The sequence below is a fragment of the Periplaneta americana genome, chromosome 3, assembly GCF_040183065.1.
Source record: "Periplaneta americana isolate PAMFEO1 chromosome 3, P.americana_PAMFEO1_priV1, whole genome shotgun sequence".
NCBI lineage: Eukaryota > Metazoa > Arthropoda > Insecta > Blattodea > Blattidae > Periplaneta > Periplaneta americana.
This window is the reverse complement of record NC_091119.1, coordinates 61,204,454-61,231,221: the sequence shown is the minus strand read 5'-3', so window position 1 is coordinate 61,231,221 and position 26,768 is coordinate 61,204,454. Positions and strand designations below refer to the sequence as shown.

The following is a 26,768-nucleotide window of genomic DNA, read 5'->3' as shown; positions in this document are numbered from 1 at the left end:
AAGACATAATATTGAAATATAATATTCTTGTTAGTCCCATTAGGACAGTGGATCTTAATCATTTTTGACTCACGGATCCCTTCGAAAATCTGGTGAAACCTATAGAACCTTCCCTAGAAAAATGCCAAATAAGTTAGAAACAATTTTAGATACACCTCTGCTTTTTACGTTGAAATAATATATAGAATATATATGTTAATTTTTATGTGACTTTCACGGACCCCCTGAAGCCCATTCAAGAACCTCAAAGTAGTCCATGGATCCCAGGTTAAGAACTCTTTCACTAGGAGATTAGTAACTGAGTGGCCGCCACTGAACTCCTCACCTGCCCAATACATGCCCACCTCGCCCAGGACACGCCCGATTCCTGTCCACCATGAGCACGTCTGTCGTTAGACGAACTTTTGGACAGTTTATTTCTTTATTTTCAGTTATTAACTATTCATATTCTGTGACAAGTTATGGATACTGTTGCAGTTTTGGGCTTAGAATAGTACATTATGCAACGAGCCTATAATGGTAGTAATTAATACGCGAGTATGTTTATTTATGAAACGAGCGCAAGCGAGTTTCATAATTTTCATACGAGCGTCTTAATTACCATTATAGGCAAGTTTCATACGACTTTTTATGCTCGACCATATTTCTAACTTGAAATTATTCAAAAGTATTGATTTTATTCGTATCTGACCTGAGAGCGGAAGTGACCTTGTGCATAGCTCGTAAATTGTGAGATGTGCGCAGACGCGAAAGTATTGATTTTTCCGAGGAACAATAATGTCATTGACCTTGTAACATGAACTAATTTTGATATAACCTGGAAATTGATTTAGAATTGAAAAACGAGATGACAAATTTAATTTATTTGAATATTATTTACAATTAACGCTAATTATTATAGCAACAGAACATAACCTTCTGCGACAGTATTGGATTTCCAGCCTCCGTGACGTTTCCCTCGTTGTCTTTCGATTGCATATCCGAGAATAATCGAAAACCTGAACTTTAATGAATAGGTGTACTTTAATGACATGCATTAAAGGACTGCTACCAGGTGTATAATTACTACATTTCGGCATGGTCGAGCATAAAAGAAGATACAGGGACATCATTTTATTTTTACTAACATTTCTAATATTAACCTGGCTATACCTTTGGCTTAAAGGTTGTGAACCGGAAACACCGTTTGATACCCCCTTCCACTGGAGTTCGATGATACTGGCGTAAGATACAAACAAATCACTTTACTAGGTATAGGAGGGATGAAAAGTAGTTCATCCATTTACATAAAGTAGGAAATATCGCAATTTTGAGTTTGATAATTTTCATTAGGGTTTTCTTTAATCAAAATACAGTACTGTATTAACAATAAGTGTTTTTACTCACGAACTGAGCTGTCCGTTCGGACGTATTCATTATGCAGCGCATATTATACTGTCTACAGCACATTTGCGTACAATATAGAGGATGACGTTAAAGTGAAAAATAATCATAATATGGATATTTAAACACATATTTGAAAATGATGCCCGTTCATTTCTATACAGGTTTCAGTTCTTTTATGCATATTATCGCACTATATACTATTGTACCTAATTCCAATTACCAGTTTCGTCTTTCGTACTACTAACTCATGTTGAAATAATTCTGTACCTAATCTATAAAAGAGTACCTTACATATTGTATATTCAATCTTCACTTCTGTCCGATCCGAAAAGATAAAATTATTCAGACATGCTATTTATTATTCGTTCAAGTGGTTTTGTCGAGGGTCGTAGAAAGGAGAGAAATCACGTGACAGTTAATTACTTAACGAGGCCTTTTTATTTAAGTTATTTTAAACAGTTGTATAATATTACGTAGACGTCCAATTCCTAACAGAAATTAATGTTTTCAGAAAAGAACTAAGACAGTCCAGCCACAAAGGAACGGGCAGAAGTGGGTGGGGGAAACCGGGATGCGACATAGGCAAACGGACGACAGTACCTGTGCGAGAATATGATTCAATATTGAAAGCGAACATATTTCTGGAACATACTATACTCACTAACTCAGTACTGTTTGTGTTTACTAAGACCGTAAGGCGACTTTGACTGTATACGCTTGGTTCTGTGTGGAGAACGGTTGCAAGTTTACTAGTAGAGAGGGTGGGAGTGAAGTACATTCAAAAACTCAGGTACAATAAAAATTGAAGTAAAAATAAAATGATGTCCCTATATATAAATACTTGGGAAAAGCATGCCTGTCGGTTCACCAGATCATCACGAAACTTAAATGATAAGCTGGACAACGAAGCCGGTCCCCTCCACAGTTGATGGTCCGGAGTCCGGACCAATGAAACGCGCCAAGCACAGCAATTTCCTTGTTCATTCCCAACTCGATCTCGGGGAGTCCTGGGATCATGTGACTGCTCACAAAGGAATGAGGTATATACGAGGAAGTTTCCTCACAGTGCGATACGGGCGAGTCATCGTCACAGTGGGCGCAGAGAACGAGGCAGGAGATCAACACAGCAGAAACTACAGCACACTGCAGGTATTGTCCAGCCCAGTCATAGTTTATTACTAATTTAAATAACATTGCATGTGTATATATGCGTGCGTACACACGGAGAAAACGCACGAAGTCCTCTTGGTAAAGACGGGTAAAGCAGATTCATTATGCACGTATTCCAACTGATAAAATGTAGAAAAGTAAAAACTTCGGTTAAATGAGCGCTGAGATAGTTCTCTTCCCACTTGGCTTCCACACTTTTAGCTCTTGGTGATATTACGAAAGTTTCACCCTAGTGTACACTCAGGCTTTACCTTGTGACAGATTAGTTTAGGCTTTTGTTATGTCTTCCATATGGGCTATTCCATATGAAATCGATCAGTAAAAACCTCACATTTTTTTTAATACTCTGATTGTTTCCCTATTTATACAAGGTGCTGAGGAGAGTGCATTTTCAAAAATATACTATCAAAAGTCAAATGGTTTTCGTACTATTGAGCGACAAATTTAGCGTATTTTATAAAAACAAGCCTCTTTCAGCGCTCAGAACTCTGGAACCATTTACTGCAGAACATTGAACGGGAGCTCATTTTGAAGCTGACATTTAGTAGGTTATGATAAGAAGTAATACTTATTTTTATTCTATACAGAGAGACAGATAATCTGATTTTACTTACTTTTAGGCTTTTTTCCCATTTGTAAAAATGTAAAAAAATATTGAGAAAAAAACCTTGCATTATTAAGAGGGATTCGGCATTGTTTGTTTAGTGGCTCGGCAATAAGTTTCGAGGGTATTAAATAAATTATTTTCACACGCCTAGACTTGAACGGCGCAGTACCCCATGCACTGGGTGAGAGCTGAAGATAAGCGAGCATTGGGCATCATTTTACTCCTGTGTTTATGGAAATTTGTGATAAAGCTAGCCCAGCCATGACTGCTAGACGACACATCACGTGTTTGTCTCCTGGCCTTGCTTGTCTCGACTACCTACAGTCAGCTGGTTAGTTCACGCGCGTACTATTTATTTTCTTTATTTGATATTTTCAATACTTTCTTAACAACTGTGCATCAGTAAAAGTATGTGTTTATTTGTACTTTTAATGCGGAATCTAACCATATATTTTAAAAATATTTTTTCGTAGGCAAAGGAGTCTTAATAAAGAAAAATCTAAATTTCTCCATTTCCATAAAAAGTAAGAAAAACGGTTTACATGTCAATATAAACTTTAATTTCTCAGCATCAAAATAAACCATGATTTTGATCATTGGGTGAAAGGGTTTCGGAGCCACAACAGTTTAAAGTTGCTAATTTTATGAAAATACGATAAATTTAAATATTTTTAATTTAAACACTATGAAGTTCTGATGCCTCAAACTTTGCACAAAGCATTGTATCACAGTTGTCAACGGACAGAAAAAGTTTCATTGTATTTAAAAATTGCAAGGACAATTTTCTCTATATTTCGGTCGATTTGAGATGGAATAACCCATATACTAACTAATCTGTAACGGGGTTTTTAATAGGTTATTTTACGACGCTTTATCAACAGCTTAGGTTATTTGGCGTCTGAATGAGGTGAAGGTGATAATGCCGGTGAAATGAGTCCGGGGTCCAGCACCGAAAGTTAGCCAGCATTTGCTCATATTGGGTTGAGGGAAAACCCCGGGAAAAAAACTCAACCAGGTAATTTGTCCCGACCGGAAATCGAACCCGGGCCACCTGATTTCGAGGCCAGACGTGCTAACCGTTACTTCACAGGTGTGGACTCTGTAACGGGTTAGGTTAGGTTAGTTTAGGCTTTTCTTATGCCTTGCATATACGAGTCTCTGAAGGATTTTCAAAGCCTGCTGACTTTTGTTTAGTGATGTTATCAGTGTAACGACCGACGTGAAAACGAAGTTACAATATAGACTAGGAATTTTCTACTTCATTATTATATTTTTGTTGTGCTTCACTGTATTCCAGTGGTTATTGAATTAATACAAGTTTTGCGTTCTTCACATTATATCATATCGTGTATTTCATGTCCCTGCGTTCCTTTCCTTCACTAGAAATCACAACGTTTGCACTTCCATTGTCACGCACCTCTCATATTTCACACGTAATTCACTACATTTCCGAACAGTTTCCTTTTCTTCAAATATTTCCCAATAAAAGGCTTAACTTTTGAAATTCATAACTGCAAGAAATCCCTCACAAATTCGACCATTTACACTTCCATAATCACCGGAACTACCTCAACGGTCGTTTTTCCAAAACTTCTTTACACATTGGAATTATTATTATTATTATTATTATTATTATTATTATTATTATTATTAATGATGATGATTATGATGATGTTGCTGTTTAACGTCCCATTTATTTACTGTGGCATCAGAGATTTTGCTATGATTTTACTCCTGGTAACTCAGTGAAGTCTTCCTAAATAAACGTAAAATTAATTCTAACTATAAATAAACACTTACTTACAAATGGTTTTTAAGGAAACCGCAGGTTCATTGCCACCTCCACATAAGCCCGCCATTGGTCCCTATCCTGTGCAAGATTAATCCACTCTCTATCATCATTTTCCACCTCCCTCAAATCCATTTCAATATTATCCTCCCATCTACGTCTCGGCCTCCCCATAGGTCTATTTCCCTTCGGTCTCCCAACTAACACTCTATATGCATTTCTGGATTCGTCCATAGGTACGTGCTACATGCCCTGCCCATCTCAAACGTCTGCATTTTATGTTCCTAATTATGTCAGGTGAATAATACAATTCGTGCAGCTCTGCGTTGTGTAACTTTCTCCATTTTCCTGTAACTTCATCCCTCTTAGCCCCAAATATTTTCCTAAGAACCTTATTCTCAAACACCCTTAACCTCTGTTCCTCTCTCAAAGTGAGAGTCCAAGTTTCACAACCATACAGAACAACCGGTAATATAACTGTTTTATAAATTCTAACTTTCAGATTTTTTTACAACAGACTAGATGACAAAAGCTTCTCAACCGAATAATAACAGGCATTTTCGATATTTATTCTGCGTTTAATTTCCTCCCGAGTGTCATTCATATTTGTTACTGTTGCTCCATGATATTTGAATTTTTCCACCTCTTCGAAGAATAAATCTCCAATTTTTATATTTCCATTTCGTACAATATTCTGGTCACGAGACATAATCATATACTTTGTCTTTTCGAGATTTACTTCCAAACCTATCGCTCTACTTGCTTCAAGTAAAATTTCCGTGTTTTCCCTAATTGTGTGTGAATTTTCTCCTAACATATTCACGTCATCCGCATAGACGAACTATAAATAAATAAATTCAATAAACCTAGGACTATAAATAAAGACTATGCTATAAATAACGCCTACTATAAGCAAACGTAAACCTAACTAACAAGTATTTCTATTAAACCCAATTATTGTCACTTGAGTAATTACAAGCCACCTTAATTACATATCAACTTAATTAATTACATATCAACTAAATCAATTACATGACACAACTTAGATAATTACACTGCACCTACAATTACATTTTCAGTCTAATCTTTTCAACCTATCCTTAAATGTATTGATTTTGAGAGGACCATCCTGAAAGTTTGCCGCAGGTAAGCGTTTCATAGGATGTTTTAGGAAAGCCATTGATTGAATTCCTAATATGTTTAGTCAATTTAAGAGAGTAGTGTATTATGATAATAAATTATTGAAATAATTTTAGTTTTGTCCTTTAAATATGCAGAAATTTGATCCGAACAAATGTAACTATTCGTTCTGCAGAGGAATTTTAAAATATTTTAATATCTACAGGCCTACTATGGTCATAGAGTCTAGTAAACGTGAAGTTATGTTTTATTTAACGACACTCGCAACTACCGAGGCTATCAGCGTCGCCAATGTGCCGGAATTTTGTCCCGCAGGAGTTCTTTTACATGCCAGTAAATCTACTGACATGAGAGAGTCGCATTTAAACACACTTAAATGTTATCGACCTGGTCCGGGATCGAACCCCCAACCTCGGGCATAGAAGGCCAGCGTTATTAAACTTCTCCTCAGATGACATTCAAGTTCTGACGCTTGTATGAGTATTTACAGATCGTTTATCAAATGTATCCTTCGTGAAAGAACTTACACAACATTCATTGTGTGTATTTTCTGCTATTTTGATGGCTACTTAAAAAGAAAGTGACTAGCTCAATGTACCGAAAAATATCTAATTTTCCCCAGAGAACAAATCTATCGATATAAATGTATCAAAAGCGTTGTGTGACAAACAGTGAATACTGAAAAAGAAAGAAAGAAAAAATGGTGATTTAGTGGAACAAAGGTTAAGGGTGTTTGAGAATAAGGTGCTTAGGAAAATATTTGGGGCTAAGAGGGATGGAGTTACGGGAGAATGGAGAAAGTTACACAACACAGCACTGCACGCATTATATTCTTCACCTGACATAATTAGGAACATTAAATCCAGACGTTTGAAATGGACAGGGCATGTAGCACGTATGGGCGAATCCAGAAATGCATATAGAGCGTCAGTTGGGAAGCCGGAGGGAAAAAGACCTTTGGGGAGGCCGAGATGTAAATGGGAAGATAATATTAAAATGGATTTGAGGGAGGTGGGATATGATGATAGAGGCTGGATTAATCTTGCTCAGAATAGGGACCAATGGCGGGCTTATGTGAGAGCGGTAATGAACTTCCGGGTTCCTTAAAAGCCAGTAAGTAAGTAAGTAAGCAAGTGGATAGTAAGCGTACAAGTGAATGAATATCGTCGTTGTTCCTGCAATAACTCCTATGTGCAAACTATACAATTTTTCAGGAAGAAAAAAACACATTTATTCATCCTATGGCAGCCGTAGGCCTACATAGGAGACTGTGAATTCCTACATTTTCGAAACAAAGAAATATAATTACATATAGGAGATTTTATTATTTGCTGTATCACTATTTAAGTTACTTAATAGAGCAAAAATCTGAAAATCGATAAATATGTCACATAGGAGTTATTGCAGGAACAACGACGATATACAAGAAAAGCAAGGAGGGATGGGAAAAGGAAAGGATGAGTAGGTGGATGGAAATGTATCAGAAACGACAGCCGGATAGGTAGGCCTAGGTGGTTCGGAGAGTGAAGGAACGGTAAGGTGGACAGATGATAGGACGAGTGGATGGATGAATAAGATGGCCCAGAAGATATATGAATGGTGTCCACACCTGTGGAGTTCAGTCATGTCAACTGATGCCCATATGGGCAAGCGCGCGCTTTAGAGCTCAGGAGAGCCTGAGCGCTTTACGGAAAGGAAAGAGACAGACGAAAGAGGTAGTATATGCCGCTTGGTCGAGCTATATACAGGGATGGCCAGCACTGATTCAATGGATAATGGGAAGAGAACTTATTAAAACTGTATCCATGTTAAATTTTATATTTGTCTGAGAAGTATAAGTGCATTGTAAGAATATAAGTTTCAATTTTAGTGCTCATTTTCCACAAGTTTGCTTTTTAATTCAAAATGAATATTTTCTCAACTTTTTTTTTACAGAAAAGTGAAATTTTCAGATATGTTTATGTAGTAGCCTCACAGCTACTGAAACAATGTTTTCTTAAATCTAATATATCGTAAATACGTAATATTGAAGATAGTATATTGAGAATTTTGAAAATATTCGCATGGAAAATGTTTGTAAGGAAATGAATTAACAAAGCAAGTAGGCCTACTGTTACATTATAAACAAAAGATATGTGACCATGTGTTGTAAAAACGTCAGCTCTATTGCTTCAGATTTCGACAAAATAATTTAATATTCTGATGATACCAAGCTGCTCACCAATATCACCTTAAAAGCATAATGCGATAAGAGTCTTGTTATGTAATATTAGTTACACTTGAAACATATACCTAGGTAACTTTGCTTTGTACTGTAATATTCCTTTGATTACTTTATTGATTACTTTCAATTCCAAATTACCATGTCATACTCAATCTCTTTCTTTGGAATATCACTTTCTTTATGAATGATGTGTTTCATTCACATAGTACTACAGTATAGTTGTACTACTATGGAATTTATGTGAATATTCTTTCTTAACTATTTATTATGTTATTAACGTTTAAAACACAAGTAGAATATTAAGAAATTGGTGTTAGTACTTTTGTTTTACAGAGAATAAATAAAATATCAAACAGAAAGAAGCCATATAAAAATAACGACATAAAATTTCACATTCCGTTTGAAGTTTGTACACCACTGTTTTCTTAATCCAACAGGCTGCTTATTCATATACATAATTCTTCCTCTTTCCATACCTAGCGCTTGATGCCCGCGCACAACGTCAAGGTCAGAAAAATGCGCTTGCTTTGACATCACTGAGTTATGGTTAGCGTGTCTGGCCGCGAAAGCAGGCGGCCCGGGTTCGATTTCCGATCGGGACAAGTTACAGGCCAGTTACTTTATGGTGACAGCTCCAGCCTGGCGACGCAGTGGTTTGGGCGAGTTCACTGTTTGTTCGAAGGTGTGTTCATTTTAGTCTTCCCCTGGCTGCGTTAGCGGTCACATCTCGGGAGCGTTAGTGTGGGCGTACAGTCGCACTAAGGACGTACTACACCACCAATGTCTTGTGTGTTGCAATTTAGTGTGTTTGTTACGTACGTTTCATTTAGTTACTTGAATAGTTGTAATGTTTCTGTTTTGTATTGTTCAGTGCGTAGTATATTGTCTAGATTCACTGCTATTTTCTGTTTGTGAAAATGTTGCCTGTTAGAAGCAAATTGAAAGGCCGGGTATTGCATTCGCAATCGCGAGAAGTCGTGAACAGCGTGTAACGCTTTATGAAGATAGCGTCGGAAGAAAAAACTTAATAAATTTTGGAAAACTTGTAGCAGAGGTTACCGCTCTGCCCGAGAGCAGTGTTAGCCAAATAATAAGGAAGACTAAAGACATTGATTCCTGGACTTCAGCTTCCTTCAGTGCTCCAAAATCAACTATGGACAACTTTAATGAAGCTGTCATAAGACGAACCATACAAGAGTTCTATTTTTCGCAGAAACAGAGGCCCACACTTAAACAAAAATATTATTGAAATTGAAAGGCTATCGACTTTCAGGGAGGTATCTCGACTTTGAGGAAAGTTAATTTAAAATTAGGATTTCGTTGGACTATTGTTTCGCACTGCTGCTCATTGTATTTCCATATTAGTTTATTTCTTTAGTGTTTATTATTGTTCCGAACTGCTGCTCATTGTATTTCCATATTAGTTTACTTCTTTAGTGTTTATTATTGTTCCGAACTGCTGCTCATTGTATTTCCATATTAGTATACTTCTTTACTGTTTATTATTGTTCCGAACTGTTGCTCATTGTATTTCCATATTAGTTTATTTCTTTAGTGTTTATTATTGTTCCGAACTGCTGCTCATTGTATTTCCATATTAGTTTACTTCTTTAGTGTTTATTATTGTTCCGAACTGCTGCTCATTGTATTTCCATATTAGTTTATTTCTTTAGTGTTTATTATTGTTCCGAACTGCTGCTCATTGTATTTCCATATTAGTTTATTTCTTTAGTGTTTATTATTGTTTCGCACTGCTGCTCATTGTATTTCCATATTAGTTTATTTCTTTAGTGTTTATTATTGTTCCGAACTGCTGCTCATTGTATTTCCATATTAGTACACTTCTTTACTGTTTATTAGTGACTATTGGTCCGGAGTATGAAGTGAACACAGTGGCTGGAGCTCAGAATTATGCAGACGCTGCAACGTGCGAGAGAGCAACATGAGACTTCATTCTTAATATGACTATATTTCCCTCCCTCCACCTAGAAAGCGCTCGCTCCGTCTCGGATTGGTCTTCCTTCCACACTCGAACCTTCTCCTCTCTCGCGTCGACGAGCTGTCACCATAAAGTAACTGGGCTGTACCTGGTTGAGGTTTTTTCCGGAGTTTTCTCTCAACGCAATATGAGCTGGTGTGTATTAGTCGCCGGCTGAGGGAATGGTAAGGGTGGATGCGTAAGTGGGTCAATGAGTGGTTTACATTATGGGGGAGCGGGTGGGTCGGTGGATAGATGCATGCATGGTGGGCTGGTCGTTGATTGGATAGATGGATAGAGCTGAGACGAGATGTTATGGCACCAACCTGCGCGAAGTTTTAAATTCCCGGCCAGCAGGGTAGAGGAGTGGGGGTTGTTTGGGTTACGGTTTTCAAGCTCAGAGCGGCAGGCATATCCGTTTCATCTCTTTCTAAAAACATTCATCTTACCTTAGTCTCACCACTTCCCTACTCAAGAGTCCGAAGGTACCTAATGGAATTACGCCCGCTATTCCATCTTTATATTCTTATTTTCCGTCCGAATCAGACGACTGATCTGTGCTGGGATCAGATGTCCCTAAGTTTATGGAAATGTTCTCCGAAATACTGTCCATCACGTGCTCACTTTCAATGTTATTGTTCTCTACTTTCTTCACATAATTATACATTGATATCCATTTTTGGAAGAAGCGATTACAGAGTCGGCCTCTGCTTATGCGTAGCGTAGAAATTATAGATGAGACTTCTTATGTCTTCCTCATCAAAGCTGTCTACAGTTGCAACAATCTTCTTCTTCGGCTGTGATTTTTCCGGACTGGAGAAAGAATCTGCTGTTCCTGCCTCAATATTTTTCCCTTCTTTCCTCATTCTTGCCAAGGTTCGCTTTGAAATACCAGTAGCAGCCAGTACTCTTGCACACACGCTTTTCAATGGAATTGGTATTCTATTTACAACCTCTTCTTACATGAATTTGCATACATTGTATGCTATTTCATGTCCTTGATTATGAACTACTCAATGATTTCACACCTTAGACAATGCCATAATGAGGGCGCTCAGAAGGATAATGTTTTCAGTATTAGCAATAGCGGTAGTAGCAGAACGATCTGAACACTCGGAATGCTAGTAACCAACTAACCCAACACCCCTCTAGTTGAGTGTGAGGGCGAGTCCAAGCAAACGAACTAAAATGCGTCCCTCGCGCCGATGCCATAACTTCTCGTCCGGGCTCTATTTTCATGTATGAAATAGTATGAATGGGCGAATATACGTGTTTGCAGAGGATGGCGTCGCCAGGAGACGATATCGGGATGCCTGCCGAGCGTGGCTGCTGGCTGTGCGGCGCCGCCGTGCGACGCGTGCTGGCTCTGGTGCTGTTCGCCCTCGCGGTGTGGGCCGTGGCCTACTCGCTGTCTCCCAGCGATGTGCGGCCCCCTGACGGACAACTCTTCGAGCTGGCCGTGCTCTCAATAGCGGCCTACATAGCAGGTCACCTCATCAGCTTCGCCAAGCTGCCTCCCCTTCTGGGGATGCTCGCCATGGGCATCATCCTCCGAAACGTTGGATTTGTAGAGTTCACCGGCCAGTATGACATGTTACAAGGAAAGCTAAGGTAAGTTCCTACTTCATTTGAAATGATGTGCGTTTTAAGCTACAGTTTCGATGAAACAGAAACGGAAACTTAATATCCTGACATAAACGGAAATATATATGTGTATAGTCAGTGCCAGCGTTTTTGGCGTGTGTCCTTCAGTAAAAAGTCAGTCAGTGAGCACTTGTCGCCAGTTCAGCTGAGAACAGTACCACCCAACATGTCACGTCAGCAATCTGCCCACTGCGTCAAAGGCAAGACACTCGCACTTCGCTTTTCTGGGATGTATCCTTTAATACACTGACCAGTCACCGGCATCTGTTGCTACTTCGGCTGAGAGTGGCACCACCTCCTAAACAGATGTGACATCAGCAATCTGCCAATCACAGTTGTCAGCTTTCTCGTCCATATTTTGTGGCAAAGATAAGTTACTCGCTCTCAACGTTCCCATTACTTATTTCACACGCCAGAAACGGTAGCACTGGCTGTATTCCACTTCACTTAGATGATTCGGTTTTCGGACATTGCTGATAGATGGCAGGACTGTAACCCATTTTCAAGCTGCACGCCACTTCTGCAGGCTACGCTGTGCAGGATGTTTATCTGTGAAGAGTTATGTCCTGTACAAGAGTCAGTGTATGTGTAAGTCTTAGTGTAAGTAATGAATGAGGATGATGATGATGATGATGAGGAATGGAGAAGGGGAAATCCGATGCCGACATGTAGCCAACTCCTGTCGAATAGCACCAAGGGGGCCGCCAGGCTTAACGTCCCCATCCGACGGACGAATCACTATCAACAGTGACATATGCCTTCTCTTCATATACATTGTGGAGAGATTTGGATTTAACCCAGGCATATTGGTGCACAATCTAGTGATCAAAAGTTTTGTGCCGCCACTCTCCTAATCCCGAGGTAGAAATGCTATACGAAAATCATTAACCCCGCCTGAAATCGAACCCGGATCGGCTAGTTTGGAGGCAGACACGCTACCACAGAGCTAACTCGGCGGACTCTAAACAAAAATATAATAAACATCATTTGAGCATTCAGAATGAGAAACGCAGGTCTATAGTACGTAAGGAATAAACAGTTTTAATGATTCTCAAGTGTCATTGATTGATTGATTGATTGAGGTGGGAGGGAGGGAGGAATCGATTGTGTTTCGTTGCCGCTGTAATAATTTTTGTTTATATTTTGTTTCATGTAGTTTTGATGCTAATTTATTCCGATATTGCAAGCAGAATTTGAGATAGGCCTACTTTTAAGGGCTGAGAAAACGTCGAGAAGCTATGATTAAGTTTATCCTGTATTTAGATTCTCGGCCTTTCCTTCCATCTGTCAGTTCCGTATCTCACTGTCACGGGCTAATACACGCCTGCTAGATAACGCTACAGCTCGGAAAGGAGTGACAATATTTGTTGTCATTTAATTGCGTTCAATAATAAATACACTTCTGTAAATCACGCTGTTCACGAACTGGTGCAATTAATATGATTCTTGTATTCTTGCTATAAGCAAGCCAGTTTTCCTTGGTCAGCTTAGCTTAGGTTAGGTTAGGTTAGGTTAGGTTAGAGCTACGTGCTTGCCGCCTTTACTCCCATGGAAATGCCACGGAGATTCATTTTTGCTAGAGGCCGAGTAAGCTCCAGGGTTATATTGCGGCCCGAAGGATTATAGCCAGAGACCGTATTTTAAAGGGAAACTTTTTCATCAAAAAAGGGCAAAATAAAAGGGAAAATTATAGCCAAAAAAAAGAAAAGACTTCAAAAAGGACAATATTACTCCCCAAAACACACTGCAGCACATTCATGGATATACATGGCACACACAATCTTACATTTATCTCTTCACAGCATAAGGAAAGTGTTGTATTTGATATAGCCAAAAATGGACTTCAAAAAGGACTATATTACTCCCTCAAAAGGGTGTTATTTTAATTTAAAACACACTTCAGCACATTCACGGATACACATAGCACACACAAGCTTATATTTATCGCTTCACAACATAAGGAAAGTGTTGTATTTGATTACATTCAGCATTTCAATATGTTTCAATACGATTCTGCCCCTTTGAATGCAGAATGTCTTTATAAACAGAAAATGACCGCTCAACATCAACTGAAACCAGAGGTGAAAATTTTCTTTTTATCCTGAACTCTAAATCAGCACACTTTATTAGTTTTTCAATGTCTGGAATCAGAAGGACGATATTTACTTTCCCTTGCTCAGGAAGTTACAGGTGTATCGAAAAAAATATATAGGAAAATTATCTAAATGTTTGCGATATTCTGTCGAAAAAGGAACAAAATACGAGATATTTTTTAAAGCGGAAAGAAAGGAATATGGACTAAAAGGAGGGGGGAAGGAAGTCAAAACGACATAATTTGGTGCGGTGAAGTTAGTTTTGAACATCGTAATTAATTATTTCATGTTTCATATTGAAATAAAAAAGGGATTCCTTTTAAAATCCAGTCTCTAATTATAGCAATGGAGAAAATCCATAGCCCCATCGAGAATCAAACATGCGACCTTTTCGCTTGCGGCGCAATGCCGTAACTGCAACGCTATCACGCACCCCCACTTGAATACTAAAATTTATTTATTAGTTTATATCTTACCTTTTGGGATTACAAAAATACGTTTTGTATACAATCCAGAATATAAAGATTTAGGCCTACCTTCTTATTTGGGTGCACAACAAAGAATTTTATGTGTGTGTGTGTGTCCTTAGAATGGTTGTTAAAAATAAGCCATAGATCAGCGTTTCTCAAACTTTTTTGAAATGGGGACCACTTTTTCAAGTCAGAACAGTTCCGCGGACTACCTTACTCTTGTTCCCTTCGAAAGCAAATTTATCATTATTGTAGTATATTTTAATATCAATATACTTATATTTTAAAATAGAAATAATTAAAATTAATTAAGTCAAATTAATTTTATATTAGTATTAACTAATTAAGCTAATGTTAATAGAAGAAATTTCATTTTTGTTTCTTTAATAATTCAAGGCTACTAGAGTTTGGGTAATCTTTAACTTATTAACTAAAAAATAAATAATAAATGTTGGTACTAACATTAATAAGATGACTCAGCCTGCCGATTCTAGCACAGTTCTATATTCGGAATATGCTGGTAAACTTAAATCGGAGACTGTCACATACATCGAGTCGATTTTGGTAGCCTACTTTGTTTTTATTAGAGTTTGTGATGAAAACCCTTTCTCACACAAATACGTAGAAGCAAACTGAATTATAATCTCTAAAGCACCATTGTACAGCTCACTCTATTCTCTTTTCACTTGTGATGAGGTCCAGAAATTAACCATACCTTCCGCTTGGAATTTCATTTTAAGTCCGGTGTCATTCGAGAGTTCAATTAACTGTTCTCTTTCACTCAATGAAAGTTTGTTTGTTTCAATATCGCACTGAAAGTGACCACGAACCCATGAAAATTCGTCACATTTACTTGGAAAATAAGTTTCAAATGCTGACCTCAGAGCTGTATTATTGGTGTACGACGTACAGTACGTGACCATTTCAATGTACAGAATGGGTGTCGGCAAAACTATTAAGAAATTCATAAATGCATGAAAAGGTTCGGTCCTCTGTTATGAATTTGGTGGTCCCTGGCTGGGTTACAGGGGCCAGATGTGCAGGGAAAAGATGGCGAGAAACACCACGTTCATAGTGCTTTAAATCCCTCTTTTGTTGTTGAGAGTAGAGTGGGAAGTCAGTAGACGAATAGGGTAATAAATTTCATAAAAAGGTCAGTACTGAAAAAAAAAGTGAAAGGCGATTCCAATGTGTCATTTCCAAACTTTGAGATTTTCAGCTACTGAGTGATACGCAATTCGTTTGAATTTTATTTTTTATTCTGCCTTTTTTGAAGGACCACAAGGGTAGACTTCAAGGACCACAGGTGGTCCTCGGACCATAGTTTGAGAAACGCTGCCATAGATTATATTGGCATTATGGCAAAAGAGCCGGATTATTGTGAAACGTATAGAAGCTATAATTATAAAGTGTCATTTAAAGAAACCCTTTTCTGAGTACTGTTTTGGTTGCTCTCTCAACAGAAACATTGCCCTCGTGATCATTCTGACCAGGGCCGGTCTCGGCCTAGACCCATCTGCTCTGAGGAGGTTGAGTTTGGTCATCGCTCGATTGGCTGTGGTGCCATCTATAGTTGAAATCTGTGTTTCAGCCGTCATATCTCACTTTCTATTTCATTTACCATGGGTCTGGAGCTTCCTCCTTGGGTAAGTTGTAAACTGAGGCAATAGTGATTTGTTGTTAAGCATTTGTAAATTAATGTGATGCCACAGTGTACACTGACGTTCAATGATATCTGACCAACAATTTTCTGATCGTGTAAGCCAGTGATGTCAAAGCAAGCGCATTTTTCTGGCCCTGATGTCGTTCGCGGGCATCAAGCGCTAGGTATGGAAGGAGGAAGAATTATGCATATGAACAAGCAGCCTGTTGAATTAAGAAAACAGCGATATACAAACTTCAAACGGAACGTGAAGTTTTATGTCGTTATTTTTATATGGCTTCTTTCTGTTTGATATTTTCTACATTGTCTGTAAAACAAAAGTACTAACACCTATTTCTTAATATTGCAATTCTTTTTTAAATGTTAATAATATAATAAAGAGTTAAGAAGGAATATTCACACAAATTTCATAGTAGCACAACTATACTATACTAAGTGAATGAAACACATCATTCATAAAGAAAATGATATTCCAAAGAAAGAGACTGAGTATGACATGGTAAGTTGGAATTGATATTTATGGCATCTTTAGCCTTATAAAAGTAATCAATAAACTAATCAAAACAATATTATAGTACAAAGCAAAGTTACTGTTTTAACTGTAACTAATATTACATAACAAAACAATTATCGCATTATGCTTTTAAGGTGATATTGATGCACAACTTCCTATCATCAGAATATTAAATTATTTTCTCGAAATCTGCTGAGGATACAGAGCTGACATTTTTACAACACATGGGCACATATCTTTTGTTTATGATGTAACAATAGTTGCTTTGTTAATTCATTTCCTTACGAACATTTTCCATAAGAGTGTTTTCAAAATTTTCAATACACTATCTTCAATATTACGTATTTACGATATATTAGTTTTAAGAAAGCATTGTTTCAGTACCTGTACGGCTATTAAATAAACATATCTGAAAATTTCACTTCTCTGTAAAAAAGTTGAGAAAATATTCATTTTGAATAAAAAAGCAAACTTGTGAAAAATGAGAATTAAAATTAAAATTTACATTGTTATAATGCACTTATACTTCTCAGACAAATATAAAAATTAACATGGCTACAGTTATAATAAATTACCTTTCCATTATCCATTGAATCGTTGCTGGTCATCGCTATAGCTCGATCAAGCGGCATATATGCATATAGTATATATACTACCTCTTTCGTCTCTTTCCTTTCCGTTGTAAAGCGTTCAGGCTCTTCTGAGCTCTAAAGTACGCGTTTGCTCCTTTGGGCATCAGTTGACATGACTGAGTGTAAGCGAACTTTCTAACCACGGAAAAAATCAGAACCAAAGATATGACAAATTGACCGGGTTCGATCCCCAGCGCCGGAGCGAATTTTTCTCCTTCAATATTAATTGTCAATATCACAGATATTATTCTGTAGGACAAACTGATAAAAAAAAAATCCATAAATTGACAAAGTTTTAAACGGTTCCGCTAGTGCTCAATAGTAGGTGACCTATTATTGGGTCGGGTGAAAAAGTGTTTGGGAAATAATTGATGTAGATTATTCTCAAAATTGACAGTATCAGCGTTTCCCGCTAAATCAATTTTTTACAATCATTTGAGAGGCACGAAATTTTGAATTTTATAATGCAGGTATATTTATGTACTATTTATTGATCACACAGACTATTATCTTCGCCATCTGTTAATAGAAGTAATAACTAAAGAAGCTACATTTACACGATCAAATTATCGATCACTATCGATTAGTAGGGGTCAGATATCTTTGAAAGCCAGTGTACACACATAACTATAAATTAAGTTCTAGTCCTGTGTATGGTAAGGAGACAATAAAATCTTGCATGAAATATCTTATACAACAGTGCTTGACAAGGATTACGGCATATAAAATGCAGCTCGCAATAACGGTAAAGGAGGGGAGGATAGCCAAACTGCTTAACACGATGCACTACTGACATTAGTCGAATTTTGACAAATTTTATAATTTATTTTCGCGCTAAAAATGTATGGTTTCATGAGGAGTATTTTCGTGAAAACGCTATCTCTGCATCTTAATTTTAAGTGTAACTTTTATATAATTAGTAGAAGTTGTGTTAATGCAAGAGTTATGTGCAGCCTAAACTTTAAATTGAATTATCTCATAAAAGAAATTTTCTACGTTTTCAACGACAAATATTCATTTTATTTCTCAGTGGTCAAAGCTAGAGCGATGAAACTTGACATACTTTTTCATTAATATCTCTGCTGTGAACTGGAGCATTTGATTGGCTGTATTCAGCATAGTTTTATTGCTAGAGATTTATACGTAAAGCAGTTTATTTTATTAATGTTTGAACAGTGAAGAAAATTAAATTATGTTTTATTTAATGATGCTCGCAACTGCCGAGGTTATATCAGCGTCGCCGGTGTGCCGGAATTTTGTCCCGAAGAAGTTCTTTTACATGCCAGTGAATCTACTCGCATGAGCCTGGCGCATTTATTTATTTATTTATTTATTTATTTATTTTTTACAAATAAACATCTCGGTCATTTTTGTTTCCGACAATGTAGACCTACATAATTTCAAAGTGTGTAACAAATGAACACTCGCAAAATCCGTAACGTTTTGACATAGCGCTGTCACGAAAAAACACAATAGAGTAGCCGTGGCGAAAATGTGACTCGCGAGCACATTGTGGCTCGCAATGATAGCTATGCATTTCTGTTGCTTCTTACCTTCCACAACCCCCACTCTCTCACTCACTGGAGTCAGACTCCGTTCCATTTGTATTTGTCTCTGACCTGCGAGTGGCATATCGTCGCAATGTCTCTCTCGAAAACATGTATCTCTAAAAAAACGAAAGTTTCAAGTAGTATGCTAGGACGTATTTTTTTGCTGCCAATATGATGAGAATATTAAATGTATGATATTTTGTTCACAAGCACTACGAGGAAAACGGTTATATAACATAAAACGGCATTATACATATCACTGATGAAACATTATTATTATTATTATTATTATTATTATTATTATTATTATTATTATTATTATTGTACGTCGATCCTTTGTCAGCAGATGTACGAATAATGCGGTTAGATCTTCAATTTAAACTCACAGATTTACAATGTGATGTTGAATGAAAGTTAGATGTAAGGACTTGACAAATATTGAACTTTTCAAATCTTTGCCAAAAAATAAATATCCGAAGTTTCGTTCTTTCGCTTGCTCTGTTGAAGCCATGTTCGCTACAACTTACGTTTGTGAAAAATTATTTTCAACAATGAAAATAGTAAAAACCAACACACAAATACCTTCGTGATCAACTACGACCGGCAGTAAGTGACATTCCTGATTTTGAAACTCTGTCGCAGAGACATTCTGAAGACAGTTAATTTTAGGTTGTGATAATGTGTCCTATGTTTTCTTGTTCATTTCTTTCTTCGTTGTACGTACAAAACATTAGTTTGTAGCCTTGTACTGTATAAAATTATATTTAAGTGCTTGACGTAAGGAAAATGAAAATCCATTACTAAGTCAGACGGTTGCTTCACTTTCTGTTCGGGTGTCCGCCTCCCTCCATAGGTGCTATGCACGTTGCAGGTTACACTGTGGCTCGACGCACGATCACATTTTCGCCACGGCTGCAATAGCGGTATTTTCACAAGCCATGCTTTCAGGTCCGTTCTGGCTGCCGTCTCTCCGGCGGTCGTGATACCTTGCCTCTTCAGTCTCCAGAGACAGGGCTACGGTCTGGACAAGGGTATTCCTACTCTAATCATCGCAGCTGCAAGTTTCGACGACATTATTGGAATATCGATCTTCAGGATAATACTCAGCGTTATGTTCTCTAGTGGTGAGTGGAAGAATAAAATTATATGTAATGAATTAAACGTGGCCAGAATAACAAAATAAGTGCCACGAAGGTCGCACATACTTTCTCACTACACGTTTTATGAGCATTGAAATAATTTATTTCCTTTACCATGATACGAATTATATTTACGTTTTTTTTCTTCAATTATAAGTAGATATAGGAAGTTCATACCGAAACTGCTAAGTTGTGTGAGTGTGAACTACACAGAGTGGAATTGAAATAAGCCTGCAGGTTTGCAGAGCGAATTGATCATATTGAGTATAACAAAAAAAGTCTAATACTATGTTATTCCGACATTTCTTCTCCTGTCCTGACTTCGACTCATTGTTTCATATAATGATTACTAGAGAGCGGAAAAATGTGCGTTATCACGCGATACAGGTTAGTTTGGTTTGAAGTATGGATGACGTCACAAGTACAAGCGCAATAACATAAATGAACTACGAGAGGGTGGCAGTACAAGTAGGAACCAACAAATGACCTTCAGTGTCAACTTCTAGTCGTATGGGAAAGAAGGCCAGGTGTTTACAGAATTGTTTATTGCCTTTGTTTTTTTACCTAGTTATTTAACGACGCTGTATCAACTACGAGGTTATTTAGAGTCGATGGAACTGGTGATAGCGATATGATATTTGGCGAATGAGGCCGAGGATTCGCCATAGATTACCTGACATTTGCCTTACGGTTGGGGAAAACCTCGGAAAAAACCCAACCAGGTAATCAGCCCAAGCGGGAATCGAACCCGCGCCCGAGCGCAACTCCGGATCGGCAGGCAAGCGTAAAGCGGCTACACACGACCCAATCTGCAGGGTCCGATTTGCAGGGCGGTTGGGTCGGACGAATTGGTTCTGCTCTCCACACGACCCAACTTGCAGTAGGCTGATCCGCTCCGTTGTGAAAAGATATATCATGGCTCGTTCACTTTCCAAGTTTCAAAATGTTGGAATTGCATTGAGTTTGTTGTTACAGAACGATAAACAGGTACTATATGAAAAAAGAATTTTCCGATTTAAAAATTATTTAGGCATATATATATACATATATATATATATATATATATATATATATATATATATATATATATATATATTTTGTTTTTCAAGATTAAGAATGTTGAGAGTTCACTGTGCAGTGATGAAGCGTTTCCCTCATAACTTAAAAACTTGTTAACTTTTCATGTTCTCTCTTTTTTTATTTTATTGCTGAAACTCATGTTTACAATATCATGCTCTTTCAACTACGGTCCTTAATAAACAATAGTTTTTTTATTTTGTGTAATAGAAAATACTGATGTTTGACTACTTTTTAAAATGAATTTATTTTTTATCAGACAACCTATTAACGGTAGAGAAGTGATATTGCATCATATTGTAGATATGACATGCATAAATACACACAATAAAAATTCCTTCACAGAATGTTGGATAGTTTTTGAGTTATGTGGGAAACGCATCATCACTGCACACTGAACTGAATTTAAAAAAAAATATATTTTTTTTAACCATAAAAATATATATATATATATTTTTTTTTTTTTCACAGAGAAGGAAGACAGTTGTCTGTGCGGATGACGTGAATTTGTTAGGAGAAAATCCACAAACGATTAGGGAAAACACGGAAATTTTACTTGAAGCAAGTAAAGAGATAGGTTTGGAAGTAAATCCCGAAAGGAAAAAGTATATGATTATGACTCGTGACCAGAATATTGTACGAAATGGAAATATAAATATTGGAAATTTATCTTTTGAAGAGGCGGAAAAATTCAAATACCTGGGAGCAAAAGTAACAAATATAAATGATACTCGGGAGGAAATTAAACACAGACTAAATATGTGAAATGGCTGTTATTATTCGGTTGAGAAGCTTTTATCATCCAGTCTGCTGTCAAAAAATCTGAAAGTTAGAATTTATAAAACAGTTATATTACCAGTTGTTCTTTATGGTTGTGAAACGTGGACTCTTACTTTGAGAGAGGAACATAGGTTAAGGGTGTTTGAGAATAAAGTGTTTAGCAAAATATTTGGGGCTAAGAGGGATGAAGTTACAGGAGAATGGAGAATGTTACACAACCGCATGCATTGTATTCTTCACCTGACATAATTAGGAACATTAAATCCAGACGTTTGAGATGGGCAGGGCATGTAGCACGTAGGCTATGGGCGAATCCAGAAATTAACTTAGAAAGCATGTTGTAAATATTCAGATTGTCAATGTTAATACAGATAATACAATATAATATTTGTTTTATTCAGTCTTATGACAAATCAATTATTAAAACAATGACTTATATTTCATAACATGTAGTCATTGAGTTTTATACAAATAAGTTACGAATGTTTTCGCCCATTCAGGCATCTTCAGGTTCAGTGTACAATATCTCATTATTAAACTTTAATACTGAATCCAGAAATGCATATAAAGTGTTAGTTGGGAAGCCGGAGAGAAAAAGGCCTTTGGGGAGGCCGAGACGTAGATGGGAAGATAATATTAAAATGGATTTGAGGGAGGTGGGATTTGATGATAGAGACGATTTATCTTGCTCAGGATAGGGACCAATGGCGGGCTTAAGTGAGGGCAGCAATGAACCTCCGGGTTCCTTAAAAGCCAGCAAGTAAGTAAGCAGAAGGACAGTGTTTTATACATATTAATTTTCATTGTTGTACAAGATACAGTAATGGAGGAAAAAAATGTTTAATATTTCCAAAATTTTACTGCTGTAAGCTGTATCTAACCTCTTAAAAATAAGAAAACATTTAAACTCTTCTCATATTTTCGACAATGCATAGGTGTGCATATTGATAACGTTGATCCTATTGTGTTGGCATGCTGTGCACTACATAATTTGTATTTTTCGAGAAGAATTTCTAAAGCCTGATTACGCATATCTCTGTTCAGATAATTTGCGTTTGAAATGTCCCATAAACAAGGCATATCTTTATACTGTTCAAAAATATCCTTCCAGACTTCTTTCTCCTTTTCCGTCATTTCATCACTGTCACTGCTCTCAGTTCTTCATAAACGCCACTTCTGCAAGCTGCAACTGACAAGAAATCGGCCCGATCGTGCTACACACGACCCAACTTGCAGGGTGTTGGAGTGGGGGAGTCGGCAGATTGGGTGGCTGCCCGAACCAACCACCCGACACGAGGTTTGTTGTCCCTGCAAGCCTACACACCACCCGATCGGCAGGGTCCCTGCGAATCGGACCCTGCAGATTGGGTCGTGTGTAGGCGCTTTTAACTGACCGAGCTACGCCGGTGGCTTTATTGCCTATGCGCAAGTGGTATGTTGTGTAAAAGTGATTTAAAATACCTCAGTCGAAGGATTTGAAATTAAACAGTCTAACAAACAAGGGGAAAATATTTTCTGTGTCGTGCGCAAATGTGAAATTAAAATGCGTAGGAAATATTACATAGAACTGCAAGAAACATACCGAAAACGTACAAAAGTCTTCGACATCAAATAATGAAAAACATATGTGACCTGAATTTAATAAGGATTTATGTAATATGATTTCTGCAAATATATCGTTCAAGAAACTTGATAATCCACATTTTAGAGGTGAAAAGATGAAAGAAAAATTCCACAAATTCTGCAAAAAAAAAAAAAAATACCGGTTATACACTTAATGTGTAACTTTTTATTAAGTGGAGGGAAAAACGACATATTACGGCGCTTTTTTCATTTGCATTTCTAACATCTTGTGACACGAAAAGAAGCTTTTCGATGTTGGAAGACTGTTTGAGTGAGAGACTTCGAACTTCCTCTTTCGATAATTTACGGATGTATATTGTGGTTCAGTGTAATGCATCCTTTAATCATCCAGGCGGTGGCAGTTAACATTTAAGGTATGTTTTTAAATCATCATAACTATATTTCAACTTTATTCCAGTATTTATAGATCGATTGAATGGAGTGTACTTTCTTGCCGCTGTTTACGAGAATGAATGACAACAGTATAGTCCGTTGACACTGAACTTAAGGCATAACGCACATTTTTCCGCCCTTTAATGATTACTGAACAGTCTTCTCTCCTTCCAATTCACACCTATTTTCCTTAGGATCCCCATCAGTTTATTCCAATTCACTCTATCAAAAGCCTTTTCTAGGTCCACAAATACTACATACGTCTTTATTCTTCTCTAGGTATCTTTCGTCGATTGTTGTAGCAGTCCAATTGCATCTCTCTTATCTTTTGTATGTATAATTAAATGCATGTTGTTAGAATGTATTATCCGAGAATGTGATTTTTAGTTCACTGTCCCTTTGAAGTTTAAAGGACGGAACGTTGCAGATTGATTTTCTTCTTGTTTACTGATTTTTAACACATACAAGTATGTATGAGTAGATTATCAAAAATACCTTACAAAACCTTTTTTGTGTGTGCGTGCGTGCGTGCGTGCGCGTGCGCGTGTGCGTGTGTGTGTGTGTGTGTGTGTGTGTGTGTGTGTGTGTGGTTTTATGGAAAACCATAGAAACTGAATAAGACGGATTTTTTAACCTGATGCCTCAATTGTTGTAAGTGGAATACATTTCTTCCTCTATTAAGGTTTCCGTGTGCCAGTAATCCTGCGCTTCTTCACAGATTACTTGCAGTCATTTTACTTTTATATGAGTAAAGGCTCCTTCTGTCATTTTCTTCAGTTGTGATAAGGAGATTCTAGAAACATTTCGTTCTCTTATGTGTTCTTTTACCAAATTCCATATTAGTTCAATCGCACTTATGGCCGTGGTTTACGGTGGAGGAAGGAGTGGAACAAAATTTTCCTTTCAGCATGCTATCAACAGGCAGCGTATTTCTGTCCCCAGACGTACAGCGGATCGAGTAGTTTTTTCTGGTACATCTATTACGTCACGTCGATGCATAACGTGGCTCGTTAGCCATGGATGCATAAGCAGGGTAGTATCACAGTCTAGTATATACAGTCACGAAGCTCAATACGTAGTAAATATGCATCCATAGTTAGTTGCTAACCACTAGGATCGCTACTATCGCCTCATAACAGACAATGCGAAATAGTACCGGCACAGTCTATTGTTCCTAGCACCCTCACAACTCAAGCTTCGTGACTGTATATACTAGACTGTGATAGTATTGTAAGCAGGTACGCCTAGACTATGAATCATAGTACAATATAGGCGTTCCATCGTCAATGTTGTACATATATGTAAAACACCAAGTTACGATTACATTGTGATCTGATTCTAATACTGAGTAAGTTGCATTTTAATCAACTTTTGTGTTAATATTATTTTAAATTCTTAATATTTCATTTTGAAATGTACTTTGCATATATTGTCTAAAATGTAAATATTGTTAATTCGTATATTGATTTTTGTTGTTATAATTGTGTCACTGTAACGTCTTGTGACGTAGGAAGAACATTTTCTTAGCTTAAACAAATTTTCACTGACAGTTATGGTAGAAGATATGAATTTCATAATCTCAGAATATATATTTTTGTTTACCGTAACGGAGCTGATTTTGTTAAATGAATTAATTGTATATATTGTATTTATAGTGTATATACAGTTAATGTGTATCATGTTTACTAATATGATATATTATATACCGGTATACTAGTTTAGTATTATCATCGATCTAATTATATTTCCTGTCGTATGCAGCACTAATATTTTGTAGAACGCTAGTTTCGCAATGTCAGTGCGTTTATGTGGTTAAAAAGTAGCTGGCCAGACCATTTCAATTTAATAGCAATCCCACTTACAGTTGTCATGCTCCATTATTATTATTATTATTATTATTATTATTATTATTATTATTATTATTATTATTATTATTATTATTTACTGAACTAGGTTTTACCTTTCATAGCGTCCTGACAAGCATTTAAGGCTAGAGTTTGAACCCTGAAACTCCAGGCAGGATATACTAACCGATAACTTTCCTAAGTTGTTTGGGAACAAAAATGCGCTGCCTAGTTATCAATTATGCATATAAATTGGTTTCTGTCGATTTTTTTACTAATGTAAGAAGTTGTGGTTTCGTAATCTGCCTGTAATATTGTATTGAAATTCCATCCAACCAGTCCTGAATGTCTTTCTTCAAGCTGTTAGAAGGTAGTGACTTTTTATTAGTTTATTGCGGTAAGGTGCATTGTCTACTATACAATTCATGTTGGTCGCCGGAAATTCTGTTTTTTTTTTACATCAGAAATCAGAGAGGCACAGGGGATGAAGTCTATCTCCCCCCTCCCCGCATGCACAGTAATAATTGAACATTGACATGCATTACTGTAAAAAAAAAAAAAGACGCCAGGTACGATACCATGCTGCCAAATATATTTTACTATATAATGTGTGTGTATCCAGGTTTCATCAAAATACATGACAGGCGTTTTTTTTTTTTTTTTTTTGTGTGACATTTCATTTTTCTGTAGAAATCGGAGATAGGTTGCTCTTTTTTGCAGTAATTATGTCTCTTCGTTTACAAAGAACCTAACGTTTATCTTCTTAGAATGTTTTAAATATTAAACCTACATAGTTGACGATTTTCCGCGGTGTTTTTTTTAGTTGGTTATTTAACGACGCTGTATCAACTACGAGGCTATTTAGCGTCGATGAGACTGGTGATACCGAGATGGTATTTGGCGAGATGAGGCCGAGGATTCGTCATAGATTACCTGGCATTCACCTTACGGTTGGGGAAAACCTTGGAAAAAAAAACAACCAGGTAATCAGCCCAAGCGGGGATCGAACCCGCATCCGAGCGCAACTTCAGACTGGCAGGCAAGCGCCTTAA

The 26,768-nt window shown here is 37.1% G+C and overlaps 1 protein-coding gene across 1 annotated transcript in view; it reads left to right on the top strand.

Moving 5' to 3' along the window:
- Positions 1-2,274: 2,274 nt before the first annotated feature.
- The window catches only part of LOC138697026 (sodium/hydrogen exchanger 9B2-like), a 64,840-nt gene continuing 40,346 nt past the window's right edge, over positions 2,275-26,768 (top strand). Inside the window, exons 1-4 of the mRNA XM_069822619.1 lie at positions 2,275-2,535; positions 11,574-11,905; positions 15,965-16,147; positions 19,809-19,984. Coding sequence (XP_069678720.1) covers positions 2,275-2,535; positions 11,574-11,905; positions 15,965-16,147; positions 19,809-19,984 — 952 coding nt within the window. The remainder of the gene's footprint in view (positions 2,536-11,573; positions 11,906-15,964; positions 16,148-19,808; positions 19,985-26,768) is intronic.